This window comes from Pimephales promelas, chromosome 10 (assembly GCF_988280905.1).
Source record: "Pimephales promelas chromosome 10, fPimPro1.hap1.1, whole genome shotgun sequence".
Taxonomy (NCBI): domain Eukaryota; kingdom Metazoa; phylum Chordata; class Actinopteri; order Cypriniformes; family Leuciscidae; genus Pimephales; species Pimephales promelas.
Window position 1 is genome coordinate 4,996,318 of NC_142778.1, and position 14,874 is coordinate 5,011,191.

The 14,874-nt window shown below is 43.7% G+C and overlaps 1 protein-coding gene across 5 annotated transcripts; it reads left to right on the plus strand.

Moving 5' to 3' along the window:
- The first annotated feature begins 2,225 nt into the window (after positions 1-2,225).
- bicra (BRD4 interacting chromatin remodeling complex associated protein) lies at positions 2,226-14,832 on the plus strand. Of its 5 annotated transcripts, none has more exons than XM_089135334.1 (15): positions 2,226-2,496; positions 3,992-4,037; positions 4,122-4,167; positions 4,678-4,743; positions 4,976-6,976; positions 7,137-7,322; positions 8,898-9,512; positions 10,505-10,709; positions 10,836-10,879; positions 11,008-11,133; positions 11,255-11,301; positions 11,435-11,583; positions 11,674-11,768; positions 11,862-11,967; positions 12,102-14,832. In XM_089135334.1, the coding sequence occupies exons 2-15, from the start codon at positions 3,997-3,999 to the stop codon at positions 13,766-13,768; spliced, it is 5,394 nt and encodes a 1,797-aa protein (XP_088991460.1). In that variant the 5' UTR covers positions 2,226-2,496; positions 3,992-3,996; the 3' UTR covers positions 13,769-14,832. The 5 variants fall into 5 exon arrangements, with proteins under 5 accessions (XP_088991460.1, XP_039503468.2, XP_039503472.2 ...); XM_039647534.2 differs by having other exon boundaries at positions 2,242-2,496; positions 10,797-10,879; XM_039647536.2 differs by having other exon boundaries at positions 2,247-2,496; positions 10,797-10,879; positions 11,865-11,967.
- The last annotated feature ends 42 nt before the right edge of the window (positions 14,833-14,874 follow it).

Consider the following 14,874-nt stretch of genomic DNA (forward strand, 5'->3'; position numbering starts at 1 on the left):
AGTAAATAAACACCATTATACTGAGGTCTACACCAACTGGCTGCATCACATTACAGAACTGACTGTGACTGTTGTGTACTTTGTAAAAGGTTACACTTTATTTTAGGGAGTCTTTGTTGCATTGTAATTAATTATACACTTGTGTCCTCTGTAGTGGACATTATATTTTAGTGAATTTCTCTGACACGATGTCACAGACCCAGGGAAACAACGTTTTTAAATTTTGTAATTTTTTTCATGTCATTACATTGTTTAGAGCATAAGAATCAAATAAGGGGAAACATATTTGAAAAAAATATATTGTATTATTATGCTATGCTATGTCTTCTGTAGTGGACACCAGGACAGGACTCGATTGTTTTAAAAAAGTAAATGAAATGACATTGGAATGGGAGGTTTTTTTTATTCACCAATCAAATTTTAAGTTTTAGGATTTTGTTTAACCAAACTTTAACTGTTATAAACGATATAACTGAATAAACTGATACCATTTTCTTTATGCAATATGTGGGTAAAATGGCCATAAATGCGCAGTGTCATTCAATTCAACATTAGTAAAATGTTGGAGGCAGGATGTAATTAAAAAAGAAGTGTAATAACGGCAGTAATAATTGGCAACATTTTCATAAATTTATCTAATATTTCATTTTGATATATATTTTCTTTCCCTGTGTCTCCCAAAATGCCTGGTGTCTTGACATGTATGTAATCAATCCCCTGTTTCGTAACAGAAAGTAATATATTGATTATAAACCCCATAACATTTTCCTGAGATGTTGATTTATAACAAACAAATTGAAAATTAGTCAGATTTTAATGATAACTTCAAAATATTGTCATATTTCCACAAAAGTGCTATTTTGATCACTAAATTAATGTCTGTCATTTTAAAAGACCACCGAGAAGTTGCTGTCATGGTGAAACCTCCAACATTTGGTATCTCTTAAAAAAAAGTCATGAATGTCCTCTTTACGGGACAAAACAATGACATACAGTGTCAGAGAAAATCACTCAAATGTAATGTCCACTACAGAGGACAAAATCTATCCCTGGGTCCCAGTTAAAGGGATAGTTCACCAAAATTGAAAACACTCACAATTTACTCACCCTTAAGTTGTTCCAAACCTGTATGAGTTTATTTCTTCCATTGAACATAAAATCAGATATTTTAAAGAATGTTGGTAACCAGACAGTTGACTGCACCCTAGACTTTCATAGTAATTTTTCCCACAATGGAAGTCAATGGGTGCCGTCTGATTACCAACATATCTAGCAGAAGAAAGAAACTCATACAGGTTTGGAACAAACTTGAGGGTAAGTAAATTATGACAAAACTTCATTTTGGGGGGAGTTGGAGGGGGTCATAAAGTGGTACATGTGCGTCCTCTGCTGGACACTGCAGGCAGCTGCATTAGTGCAGTAGTTTATTTATAGAACCTGAAATAATGAAAGGGCGCAGACAGGTTCGTCTCAAATGAATATTTGTAATAACCTATCGATACAATGTCATCATGAGAATTATCGCGTTACATGCTACTGCTCCGATCGGTTATGTCATTGCTGATAGAAGACGTCTTTATTGACTGTGGGACATGCGCAGTTGAAAGGAGACAAAGAGGAAGGAGTGGATGGCGGATGAAATCTATTCATTGCGTTATTTCTGTCACACCTGTCAAGCACTGGTACACCCGTAAAGGTCCAAGCCACACCCTTTAATGTAAAGAAGCACAACTTCAAATGCGACCAATCAATGGGGGTAAACAATATGGAAGACCACGCCCCTTATACATACTTCATAAAAATCCTTTTTTTGTGAGGGGGCAAATGGTTAATTTTAGCCTTTATTACAAAGAAGCCAAACCTCCACTGTAATGCTTGAGGTCGCACCACCCCTTATTTGTGATGTTTAACAAACAGGGCCAATCACAGCCGCAAGTGTTTCATCAAAACAGACTCCTTTGTCATAAAAACATCCGGACCCAAGGTGAAGCTGTACAGACAACTGCCTGTTTGTTATTGTGGAGGGAGCCATCTTCCTACAGTCCCTTCGAACTGTTGTGGGAAATGTGTTTCTTAGAAAGGAAGATTAACAGTTTTAATCATGTAAAAATAATATGCATATATGAAATTAAAATGGTAATCTTAATGTTGTTCAAGTTAACGTTAAATTTCATTCTCATCGAACGTTCAATCTTTTCCCGTGTTTACAACCTTGAAACAAGATAATGCATTTCCGTTTAATGCAATCAATATATTTCAGTGTTGCAGTGGAATTGACACAAAAATAAAGTATTACATTGTGCCGATGTAAAAGGACAACACGCGTAATTATACGCAATATTAACAGCAACAAAAACAGTGTGGTGTTGTTTATTAATCAGGCGATCGCGTCAGGCCTCTGTTTCCTGCTTGTGAGAGCTGTGCTTGGGTCCTGACGCGGAGCCCGTGCAGGGCCGTACTGGAGACCCCGCGCCGCCTGCACCTCTATCGTCTCGGGTGAGTTTGATACAATGTAGCAATTTCTCTTTAATTCTCAATAACTATTGCAACGCTGCAACATTCGCATGCAGACCTCACCTCTTCCCGCTTCATTTAGCCGGCCCGTTGCATAGGTCGGTTAATAGGTTGAGTTTACAGCGAATTCCCAAGCATACCCCCTTGATCCAGGAGTATTCCAACATAAACTCATATTTAGCAGGGATAAAGATAGGCTACGCAATTGCTTCCATTGGAGTTCGAACACAAAATATTCAACAATCATGTGCACTGGCAACAGTGGATGCGCTCGTGCGGCAGAAATACTACGTGTTTACAGTCAGTTGTTGTCAGATTTGTTCGTATTGCGTCTGTAAACGCACATATAACAGCTAGGAAGCTAGCTAGCCACAGCTAACTGAATCTGCTCCAGAACGAGCGTTAAAAAGCGAATTAAATGCGCTGTATGCTTGTAAACCTATAAAATGGTCGCAAATAAAAGTATCTGCACCAGTGGGAATGTCGAGGGACTTATTACATCTTCACAAATGAGCAAAATAACCGCCGTGTCCTGCAGGTCCAGAGTGTCCATTCACGTCTCCGGTGTTGTTCTGATGCGAGACCCTCTCAAAATGACCTAAAACCAATCTCTGACAGAAGAAGCTTTCGCAGATATTTGTTAATGATGGTATGTGTGCTATTCGCACAGTCTGTTTGCCCCCAACAAACATTAGTGGCGTCCCCGCCTACCTCATCCTCATTTTGTGGTTTTGATTTGTTTAGCTGGAGACTGTGAACATGAACGGGCCAGGGACTCCCCAAAGTCTGACACCTGCGTGAAAATGGGTGTTTGTAACCCTGTAAATCGTGATATTTGACACTCGATGGTGTTTTTTCTGTCTGTAAAACAGTGTGAGATGATGCGCGCGCTTTTTCCCACAGCTCTCGCGCCACATACTGTGCACGAAAGTTCAGCTGTTGACTTCAAAATATGTGAAAGCGTTCACTATTTTATTTTTAGTGTAATAATTTGGTTTTATCGACAGTGAATGAATGTTTTAATGATGTAAGTCAATGCACCAGCAACGTGTTGACGGGTTCATATTTTAACATGCTTATATTAAAAATCAGAATGCTTCATAACAAGGCTTGCTCACTTGTTTCTGTTATGTTTCTTTATTTGTGTTTTTGGGTTGAGGTTTGGACACGTACGCCCAGTCGTGCACTGATGAAAGATTTGGCAGCATTTTGTCTGCTTTTAATATTATTTGCATTTGTCAACAGTGTGATTTATTCTCTTTATAGCGTCTGAAATGGTGTAGTTCATAAACTTTTTTAATAATGCTGTCTGGTGCTCTAGTTTGTTTTCAGTAATGTACATGGTTTGATTCAATTAACAAACTGACTCGCCCACATTTCTATGAGGAAGTACTTGATTGAAGATTTGCTATTGAGGTTTGTGTAATGTTTAGCAGATTTCTATAAATTTTAATGATTGTGCGCTTATTTTGTGCAGTTGACATGGATGATGAAGATGGCAGGTGCTTGCTAGATGTAATTTGGTAAGTTGTTACACCAAAAATCGCATAACTGTGTTTAAGATTGAATTTTAGCCCAAGCTGAATAACATTTTTCTTGTTGTACAGTGACCCAGAAGCACTCAATGATTTTCTTCATGGATCAGAAACACAAGTGAGTACTTTGCGGGGAAAACACACAAAAAAAAAATCACATTCAGTTTTTCACAAGCTCCACTGTGATGAACGACACATTTGAAAGTGTAACCTAGATGCATCACACACGAAAAACAGCACACTCACCCAACAAGATTTCCCACAAACTTTTCCGGGTTACGTTTTTTTCCCTCTAAATCGGTTGTCCAGCTTATTGATCTTTTCTTTAATTTCAATCCTGATTTTTTTTTTCCCCCTCTTTGGTTAATTCGTGAATATGAAATACTAATCTAATTTTCCTCTCTTTTGACTCCTGTTTTCTTTCTTGTTTGCTTGACCTTTTAACTTGGTTATGCCTGCATTTTGTTCTGGTTGATTGGTGCACTGTCCTCACTTTGCTCTTCCCTTGCCTTTCCTTCTTTGTCTGCCTATTTGCCCTTTGTGCATCTTCTCCCTGTCGCTTTCACACGCCTGTCTGTGTGCTGTGGTGATTTCTGCCTGTCCTATACCTGGGTATATCTGTCTGTAGCTGGACACTGATGACCTTTTGGATGGCTCAAGTGACCCGTCCAGCTCGTTCTTCTCCAGCACTGGGGTGAGTAATATCCCCCATTTGCGCCAACCTCCTGTCTCCATCCTTTTTTGTAGCACGTGCTCCTCAGCCCCACCATCCAAAACAGATGCATCGTGCACCAGATCTGCATCTACAGCAGTCAGTCCCAAAGGCCTACCACCATCCCAGATCCATCCATGCCATCTAATTCTTGCATCATCCTGAATGTGTGGCTAGGTTGAAGGGCTAACATTGGTCTTTTTGTCTTTTCCAGGGCCACATTCCTGAGGTCCAACCACAGGTTCAGCTGTCAACAAATGAGCCAGGCCTTCCAAGAGTCAGCGTTGATTTGGACTTCCTGGAGGATGATGACATCTTGGGGGGATCGCCGGGAGGAGACAATGGAAGCAATGGTGTTGGGGCCAATCACGAGCCCTGTGACATTTTGCAGCAGAGTCTGGCAGAGGCTAACATCACAGAGCAGAGCCTACAAGAGGCAGAGGCTGAGCTTGACCTTAGTTCCTTTGGGTTAACTGGCCTTACACAGGTGGTCCAACCGCTGCCTGATGCTGGGCTGTCAGGAGTGGGCATTGGGGGTGCTACTCAGATTTTTCCAAACCAAGGCACCCCTACCGCACCCTCAAATGCCACCCAAGACATGCTCGGCTCAGTCCTGGCACATCCAGGCCTGCAGCTTCAACCCCAAGTCATGAACAAGGCTATCAGCGTCCAGCCATTCGTACAGCAAGTCGGGCTTGGAAATGTAACCCTTCAGTCCATTTCAAGCCTTCAGGCCTTACCGAATGGCAGTCAGTCCGGACCGTTGGGCATTGGACAAATTCAAGTTGTGGGCCAACCCACCGTAATGACTATAAATTCATCTGGGCAGCAGATTTTGACGAAAACCATGGGTGGCTACCAACTGCATCAACCTGGGCCTGACGCAGCAAGCGCTGGAACGCAGGCTGGGCTTGGAGGCTCTGTTTTGAGTTCAGGAGGTGGACTTTTAATTCAAGGGGGCAAGGCCACTCTTGGGTCCCCTGCCTTAAATGGGCCAGCTGTCAGCTTAAGCAACACAAACACCAACAACAGTGCAACCACAATGGCCACTGCTGGTGGCATTGTGGGTTTCGGCAATGCCTCTCTGGGTGCAGGAATCGGATCTCAAACCCAGTCTCAAGGCCAAATCATGCAGAATGTCATTATCCAGCGAACGCCAACGCCAATTCAGCCCAAACCTCCTCAAGGGGGTTCCATCCCACCCAAAATCTTCAAGCCACACCAACAGCTTCCTGCCCCACACAACTTGCCAAATGATGCTAATAAGGCTCTAGGGGTGCAGCAAATCCCCGTGTCAGCTGGTCAGAATGTAACGTTCCTCCCTGGAAAGCCTGTCTCAAATGTAGTCTTGAGCACGCAGGCTGCATCCCAGGGAACGCAGTTTTCTCAAGCGCTCTTAAGGCAACAAGGCCCCCAAACGTCAGGCAAACCGCTCAGTGTTCACTTGCTAAACCAACAGGGCAGCATTGTCATTCCCTCGCAGACTGTCCTGCAGAGTCAAAACCACCAGTTCCTCTTACCAGGGCTCCAGGCAGGAGGTCAGATCCTGACTCAGCATCCCGGGGGTCACATCATTACCAGTCAGGGGCCAGGGGGACAGCTAATTGCTAATCAGATCTTGACAGCCAATCAGAACATCAACCTGAGTCAGGTGTTGGCCTCACAGGGTCACCCTGGTGCTGCCCATATTCTCTCTGGACACATCCAGCTCCAGCCCGGTCAGATGTTCCAAATGCCGGTGTCATTGGCGCAAACGCAGACACAAGCCCATCCGGTGACGGGCCACGTGCAAACGGTCATCCAGGGCATGCCTATACAGAATTCCCTGTCCATGGAGAGCCTCAGCCCAGCAGTCAGTTTGCAGACGTTGGAGCAGTCCGGTGGCATCCCCAATAACGGTAGCAGTGGATCGACAGCCATGGCACCGTGCCAGCCAGGAGAGGGAATCACAGTATTGGGCGGCTCTACGGACCCTGCTGCTCACCCAGCACAGACCCAACCCCAGGCCTCGATTCTCACGGTTCAGACGACTGCACCGGCTTCAGTAGCAGCTTCGGTTCCCTCCTCTTCGTCCCCATCCCCCACTATGGCCACATCGACACCCTCAATGGTGGGTTTGGGGTCCCAGGCCCAGCACAGCCCAGGAAAGGTGTTCACGTCACCTGGTTCCAGCATGATCCTTAGTCAGGAGTCCCTTCAAATGTTCCTGCAGCAGGTCAGTGTGCTCTCTTTAAACCGTATCTGCTGTTTGTAAACTGTGTCCCTTAGCTAATAAGCTAACATAACATTTGATCCCCAAGCTGACCTCTGACCAGATTGGCTGATTGTGTTACCTACCTCTCCCATTCCTGAACTGATAAATGTACCCATGTTAGGACCAACAGCAGCACGCAGGAAAAGACCCACCTGCTGCTGTGGGTGTACCTGCATCTGTTATCGTCAGCGGCAGCAGTTCTGGTGCCGCCCCTTCAGGCCATGACAACTTCTTAGCTGAGACTCGGCAGAGGCAGAGTCCCAGCCCCTCCCTTGGCCCCGCCCACATGGCGACAGTGGGTAACAAGGTAGATGAGCTCATGCTCTGCACTAAGCCCCACCCACTTGTTGCTGCCACTGCTGCGTATTGGACCACTGTCTCCCAGCAGATCTCCCTCTCTTTCTGTCCCATTGTCTTTCTACTGTCATTGCTCAGACTTGGATGCTTTTATTTGTTCCGTTGCCTGTTTTCATCATTTTTCTGCATTCTGCACCTTTCACGAATGATATCCTATTCTGTTATTGTTACTGTAATGGTATACTCATTTTTTTTCATTAGTTATTTAGTCCTATTATTGCATGCTATACCCCCACCCCCCATAATATATTTGTTTTTCGCATAATCATTTAACAGGAAGCTTGCCAAACTATATTGGCACTAATTGGGATATGGGTTGATGCAAAAAAAAACCAAAAACAGTGCAGTTGTTTCTTTTCAAATGGTGTCACGTGCAATAATAAAACTCTAGGGACCTTATTTTTCAGTTGTGTGTTTGCATCATCATCATGCATCTTCCCATGAGCATGTCATGATGTAGCAATAGCTCTTCCTATTAGTTGTAAATCTTTGCCACTCACTCTACTACTCATTTTAACATTCAGACTACTCACTTCTTCTGCTCCTCACTTTCGGTAACTGCTGTTTTTAACCTCAATCAGCCCTCCCCGCCGCCACCACCACCCAGCACACCCAAGAGAAATTAGACTAATTCCCTTCAAGATCACTTTCAAAGATTTGATCTTGATCACTTGCTCGCTGCCCTGAATTACCTTTGCCCTCTACCAGCAAATCTGTTTTGGTTTATTTAGACTTGTATTATTTTTTTTTTTCTTGTCTGTTCTCTGTGAACCAATTTTTGTTCTTTGCAAAAATTATGTCCTCACGTCAGTTGTCTTCCCTTCCTGTTTGAAACCCCAATAGTGTCTATCAAGCGAGCACTAATCTTTTACACGTGCCTGATGTACAGTTTTAGATATTTTGTCAGCAGTCTTTGTAAAAACTTTGAAGATTTTTCCTTTCTATTTCTTCATGCTATTATATTATCCTACTTGTATTTGTTCTTTGCTTGTTGTTAGTTGCTATTTGGTGTGTTCACCTCATTTTTGTGTTTTTTGCACTGCAAGTTTTAGCGATGCACTGGAATAAATGTCTTGGTCGAAACTGAAAACCATATTCAGTTTTGTTTTTCTTTCTGCTCTGTACCTTTTGCTTATATTGAAAATGATTGTGAAACTGAAGTATAAAACGGTTATGTAAGAAACTTGTTTTTGATAAAGTCTCATCATTAAGAGATTAGTCGATAAACTGGCTAAATTAAATGGCAAACAGAATGAATTATAAAGCCGTCTAGAGCTAACTGATGTTGTAATTTAGTAATGTGATATGTTGAATATATATATATGTTTATGTGTTGTTGCTGTGGTTTCATTTTCTACTATTGAAATGATTTTATTGAAAACATGTTTGTACACAAGCTGTTAATTTCTGTTAAAAAAATGAAAATTTCAGTGCATCCCTAAAAATTCCCCAAATTATTAATTAAAAATATGAACTGGCTTTTTATTGATAATTTTCTCTCCTCCTCCTCCTCTTTCATTCACAGACTATAAAGATCCAAAGCGCATCCCCATCTCAACATGTGGTCACCCCGACACCAACACCCTCCTTGTCTGACAGCCCTCAACCTGCTCAAGTTTCTCCCCTCACCCTCGGGCAACAGATCCAGTCTCCTCACCAGCACCAGCAGTCTCGGCCTCCGTCGCAACCCCAGCCTCAGTCTCAAGCGCAGACTCCCTCGCGCTCCTGCACACCTTCCTCTTTACCGCCTCTCTTCATCATACACAATCAGATCGGAGGTTCTCCACAACCACCACAGCCCGCTCCTCCACATCAGCAACAGCAGCCTCAGCAAATACAAGTGCAGCTCCAGCCTCAAGGTCTTCCTCAGACTCTGCCTCAGCCTACCACCCTGCAGCCAGACATACCTCCTTCCTCCTGCTCCCCGAAGCCTCCACAGCCACTTCCCACGCAATTCCAGTTCCAGCCTGCTGCGAGCTCGTCTCCAGCTCCAGTGGTGAAACAGCAGGTGACTGTGGTGCCGGGGCTGACTGCAGAACAGCAGCATCACCTACAGCTGATCAGTGCGCAGCTGCAGACCATGTCATCCATCACACAGCCCTCTCCTCAACAAAAGCAGCTTTTGGAAAAACTTCACCAGGTATTGCATTATCACCATATACTGTGGAAGCTTGTTTCCACCAATGAATAAAAAGTAAATTAATAAATAATTGCGACTTTCTCACAGTTGCGAGTTATAAAGTCAGAATTGCGAGACATAAAGTCGCAATTGCGTGTTATAAAGTCAGAATTGTGAGATATAAAGTCAGAATTGCAAGATATAAAGTCAGAATTGCGTGTTATAAAGTCGCAATTCTGAAAAAAAAGACAAAATTGCGAGTTTTTATCTCACAATTCTGACTTTTTTTCTCACAATTGCGAGTTTACATCTCGCAATTCTGACTTTATAACGCATAATTGCAAGTTTATATGTCGAAATTCTGACAACTTTTCTCAGAATTGTGAGATATAAACTCGCAATTGCGACTTATAAGGCCAATTCTAATGAAAAAAAGACTAACTTTTTTCCCCTTAGAATAGTTTATATCTCACAATTCTTACTTTATAACACGCAATTGCGACTTTATATCTTATAATTCTGAATATATCTCGTAATTCTGACTTTATATCTCGCAATTCTGACTGTCTCGCAATTGCGACTTTATGTCTCTCAATTGCGACTTTATATCTCGCAATTGCGACTTTATATCTCGCAATTCTGAGAAATAAATTCAGAATTGTGAGATAAAAAGTCACAATTACCTTTTATTTTTAATTCTGTGACGGAAACAAGCTTCCATAATATACTTTATGACACAAGTTTGCAAAATTAAAAAAACTGCCTCTTCTGACATTTTTTTTTATGGTTATTTGAAAGTTATATAGAGCAAGGATTTTTTTTAACATTCGAGTGACACTGTGGGCTGGGTTACTTTGAAAAAAATGAGGTGGAAAACAGATGGCCATCAAAATTAATGGTTTAAATGACTGTTATGTAGGAATAAAACTCCAAATGTCTCTTTCAAATCTCCATAATTTTATTTTTTATCAACTCTGATAAGATGATTGTCTATTTGCTTCTGATATATACAGGTCCAGCAAAACATTCTTCTCCAGGCTAAGCAGCAAGCTCAGGCACAAGTCCAGGCCTCTCAGCAACAGGCTACAAACCAGTTCAGCAAAATGCCAGATCCACCTTCAGCCCAAGTTGCAACTTCAGCAGCAAGTAGCACCATCCAAGCACCAGTCCAGTCCCTTCTGCAGCAGAAGTCTGTGCTTGTCAAGTCCTCTACTACAGGTGGGCATCCCATATTTCTATCCTTTTAAATGTTTACTTTAAAATAATGATTTAAAATAAGTTGACAATGCGTGATCTTAACCTCAGGTGCAAATGACACTCCATTATTTTCTGCTGGGGCTACAGTGAACCAGGGAGCCACGACTCCAAATCTCGCACAGGCTGTTCAGGTGAGTTAAATGTAGTTGATGGTATTTTTACTGTAGTTTGCTGCTGGACAATCAACTTTTTCAGGTATATTAACTTTACTTGGTGGAGACTGATCATTTTTTTAATGCATTCTGACTCTGGTTTGCAGGCAAAGCCAGGAGTCATAAGTTCAGTTGGTGGGCTAACTCTGGGTAAAGCTGGTTTGCAGATTCAGGTTTTAGGTGCTGGGCTCTCTCAAATGCCTGCACCTCTACAACCCGCTCCTCAAACACAGGTACGGTTCAAAATCACATTACATAAGACTGTTATAATAAACTGATCTGGATGGTGTCTTATTTATGGTAACCTTTTGATATAATTTATTTATTTGAATATAACCTTTTGTTTTTTCACAGACGTCATTAAAAAGGCCCTTTAGTATGGAACCAAGCAAAGAGGCTAGGTAATATACATTTACAGAGTGTAAATTGCAAACATGTTATTAGTAAAAATAAACCTATAAAATGAAGTGACATGCTCGTTATACACAAAGATCAGTTGTTCTCCTACTTATGAGCTCTTGTATCTGTTTGTAGGATGCTAGAACAGCTGCGAAAACAGCAAGGCTCAGTTCTCCATCCTGACTACAGCTCTCCTTTCCACTCGTTTGAGGACACACTTCATCGACTGCTGCCGTATCACCTGTATCAAGGCATGGCTTCGTCCACGGGAGACTACCGCAAAGGTGAACACCTACAGACCTGTAGTGTAATTGTGGGGCACCCTCTTCGGGGCCAGTGTTTAACTCTTGCTTAACTATTGGTTCTCTCTCCAGTGGATGATGAATTTGAGAATGTCTCAAGCCAACTCTTGAAGCGCACACAAGCAATGCTGGATAAATATCGTCACTTGCTTTTTGAGGAATCAAAGGTATCGTTCAAATCTCACTCACTTGACCTCTCTTAATGTCCGGAGCTTCTGAGCCCTGAATTCATTGGTGTCTTGTGTGTTTGTTATTTTGAGCAGAGGCTGGGTCCCTCTGCAGAGATGGTTATGATTGACCGGATGTTCATTCAAGAGGAGAAGGTTGCTCTGAGTCAGGACAGGGTTCTGGCCAAGGAGAAACCAGGTAATGACCCAGTTAAATTTGCATGAGCATTGTCTTTGTTCCTGTTTATAATGTATGTGCCATTGGAAGTGTAACTGTCAGTGTATATTATGATGTTGTGGTATTTAATCACTTTCATCTCTGACTTTTTGCAGAAGAGTTTGTGGCCAATTCGTGTTTGCTGGACAGCAGTGCAGTGAGGCCTGTAAAGGTGGAGCTGAGTTCTGTAAGAGTCACTTCATCAGCAGCAGTCGCAGGTCCACCTGCACCAGCCACACTCGCTCTTGCTCCAGCCGCAGCAGTTGCCCCTGCTTCAACCGCAATCGCTGCACCTACTCCGGCTGCCGCCCCCACTCCCGTTTCTGCCCCGGCGCCCTTCCCTCCTACCAAGCTGGTGATCAAGCAAGGTGGAGGGGGAGCATCAGTATCCTGGTCCACCAGTTCAACCCCTACACCTGCTCCTGTAGTCCGGTCGTCTGTGGAGCCGGTCACACCGAGCGCCTCCTTCAGCCGCACTCCGTCCTCCCGCCCTGCTGCTGATGACGACGATGACGTCGCGCTTCCACAGCGGACCAGCAAACCGCCCATGAAGACCTACGAGGCGCGCCGGCGAATAGGTTTGAAGCTGAAGATCAAACAGGAGGCGGGGCTTAGTAAGGTGGTTCACAACACTGCCTTAGACCCAGTCCACTCCCAGTCCCAACTCACGCCACAACCACAACTACCGACCCCTGAGCAGCCACAGAAAGTCAAACCACATGTAACCCCGCCCACCACTGTCATTAGAACTCCACCCCCAACTTCTAACCCCACCCCCTCTTCCGCGGTCACTACAGTAACAACACACACAGGTTCTGCCTCCAGTAGTGGGGCTAAGCCCTCATTTTCCTCCTCCTGGTCCTCATCGTCCCCTTCCACGTCTTCGGCGCAGATGAATGGCACTCTGGAGCACCACGAGGTAGGTGGGGTCAAGCGGATCCCAGCGTCCACACCAACTCCTTCACTAACCACTTGCCGGCTCCCGCTACGAAAGACGTACCGTGAAAACATCAGTCCACGTCACAGGCCGGGAGTACCGGGAGGAGGTGGCGATACGTTGCCCGTTCTGCCGGCAGGACCCCCTCTTACCTCTTCCCCGCAGCCACAAGGCTCCTCCCCTCAACCTGAACGGACTGTGATAGCCAGCGTGAAACTAGAAAGGCAGGGTGGACACGGGCGGTCTCACTCCCACGCAGAGTCGCAGAGCCTCACAGCGGTGGAGGACGTCCTGTACCGTGGCATCAAAAACGCGTACCAACACCACCGAGAGTTCTCGGACAAAGAGGACGAGGACGAGGCGGAGGAAGGTGGCGGTCTGGGGCGGTTGAAGGCCATAGGGAGCAAATACCGAGAGGGAGGAAGGGGTACCTTCAGGATGGATCAACATGCCCCTGGCCCGCCTTCTCCCGGAGAGTCTTCCTGCACAAGAGACTCCTCACTTCCTGCCAAACGCTGCAAGTCAGACTCTCCGGACATGGACAATGCAAGCTTCTCCAGCGGCAGCCCGCCACCCGACGACTCGTTGAATGAGCACCTGCAGTGTGCCATAGACAGTATACTGAACCTCCAACAGGGCCCTTCTGGACACGGAGGCTCAGGGAGAGGGGCTTTAGGGAGGGTTCACGGGGCAAACCTGCCGAACCAGCACCAAACCCATCCTTCCTACAGACAGTCCATACCTCCCCTCTCCACACCTCCGTCATCCACCCCCATGTCCCAGCATCCACAGGTAGGGGGCAGAGGACAGAATGGAAATTTGGTTTCACAGACGCACAGTAGATAACAGCCCCTTTAGCTGAAGTTGACTGAAAGACTGAAAAGCAGGATGTCAACGGATGGGGGGGAAGCGAACGGAGACACTTTTCCCATGTTCAGCTGTGTTTGCTTTGTTTGTCTGTGGTTTGTGCTGATGAAATGTGTTCTTTTGGTTTACATATGGCCCTTTAAGTGTACATTCTAAAGTATAAAAAGTGCACTTTGATATGATTTTCAAAATTTTGTCCCTCTTTGTTTTTTCCTGGGACGGTTCCCCAATTTGTGAGAGACAAAAATATATCACCATTCATTTAATAAATAATGTTTGTAATTACTGTGACGTATGCAGATTGCAGGAACTTTAAGTGATATCATGAAAATTGTCATATCGAATAGTAGTTCATTTGTTATTTTTTTGAGAGACCAATGAATCACTTCTCCCTTTGTTAGAATGCCCCCCCCCTCCCCCCACCATGTAATTATATTTTTAGGAACTGGTGATCACTGCATCGAAGCTGATTAATAGTGCTCAGTCTCCCCAAAGACTTGAATTCAGTTATTGGTTGTCTAACTACATTAATTAACAATGAAGCATTCACAAACCGAGAAGTCACCAGAACTGTAAAGCATTCCAGCATCAAGAGCACATTTACAAATCAAACATACATTAACAGCACAGCAAATTTGGGTGATCCTTCGGGGAAAAAAAATTATTTTGGGGAGAATATTATTACAAGCTTGACAAACAAGTAATTTTTGTAAGTGCAGACACAAAGCCTCCCTCATTCATGTTTTTATTTTTATTTCTCTTCGTAGGCATATGTATGTTCAGACACTCGTACACATTTAAGATAGGATCACTGAAAGATCGTTGAACCGTTCAGAAGCAAACACAGCGAAAGCAGTGACGTGGAAAAAAAGAACAATAATAATGTAAAGAGAAAAAAGAAAATAGAAGAACTGTAAGAATTTGAAGTATAGTACTACAGATTAATTTTGTATTGTATTTATTGTGTATAATGACACTTTTTAAAAAAACTGTACATTTAGTAAAACTGTAAATTAAACCTTGCTTCTTTTATGAAACAATCACACCTTTTGTTTGCCTTTTTTTTTTTTTAAGATGGAGTGTAT

Bases quoted from the DNA above. Each gene is read 5' to 3' on its own strand.
- bicra (XM_039647534.2), top strand. From the start codon at position 3,997: ATGGATGATGAAGATGGCAGGTGCTTGCTAGATGTAATTTG. The intron at 9,513-10,504 runs GTATTGCATTAT...TGATATATACAG, and splicing joins TTTTGGAAAAACTTCACCAG to GTCCAGCAAAACATTCTTCT. The intron at 11,134-11,254 runs GTACGGTTCAAA...GTTTTTTCACAG, and splicing joins AACCCGCTCCTCAAACACAG to ACGTCATTAAAAAGGCCCTT.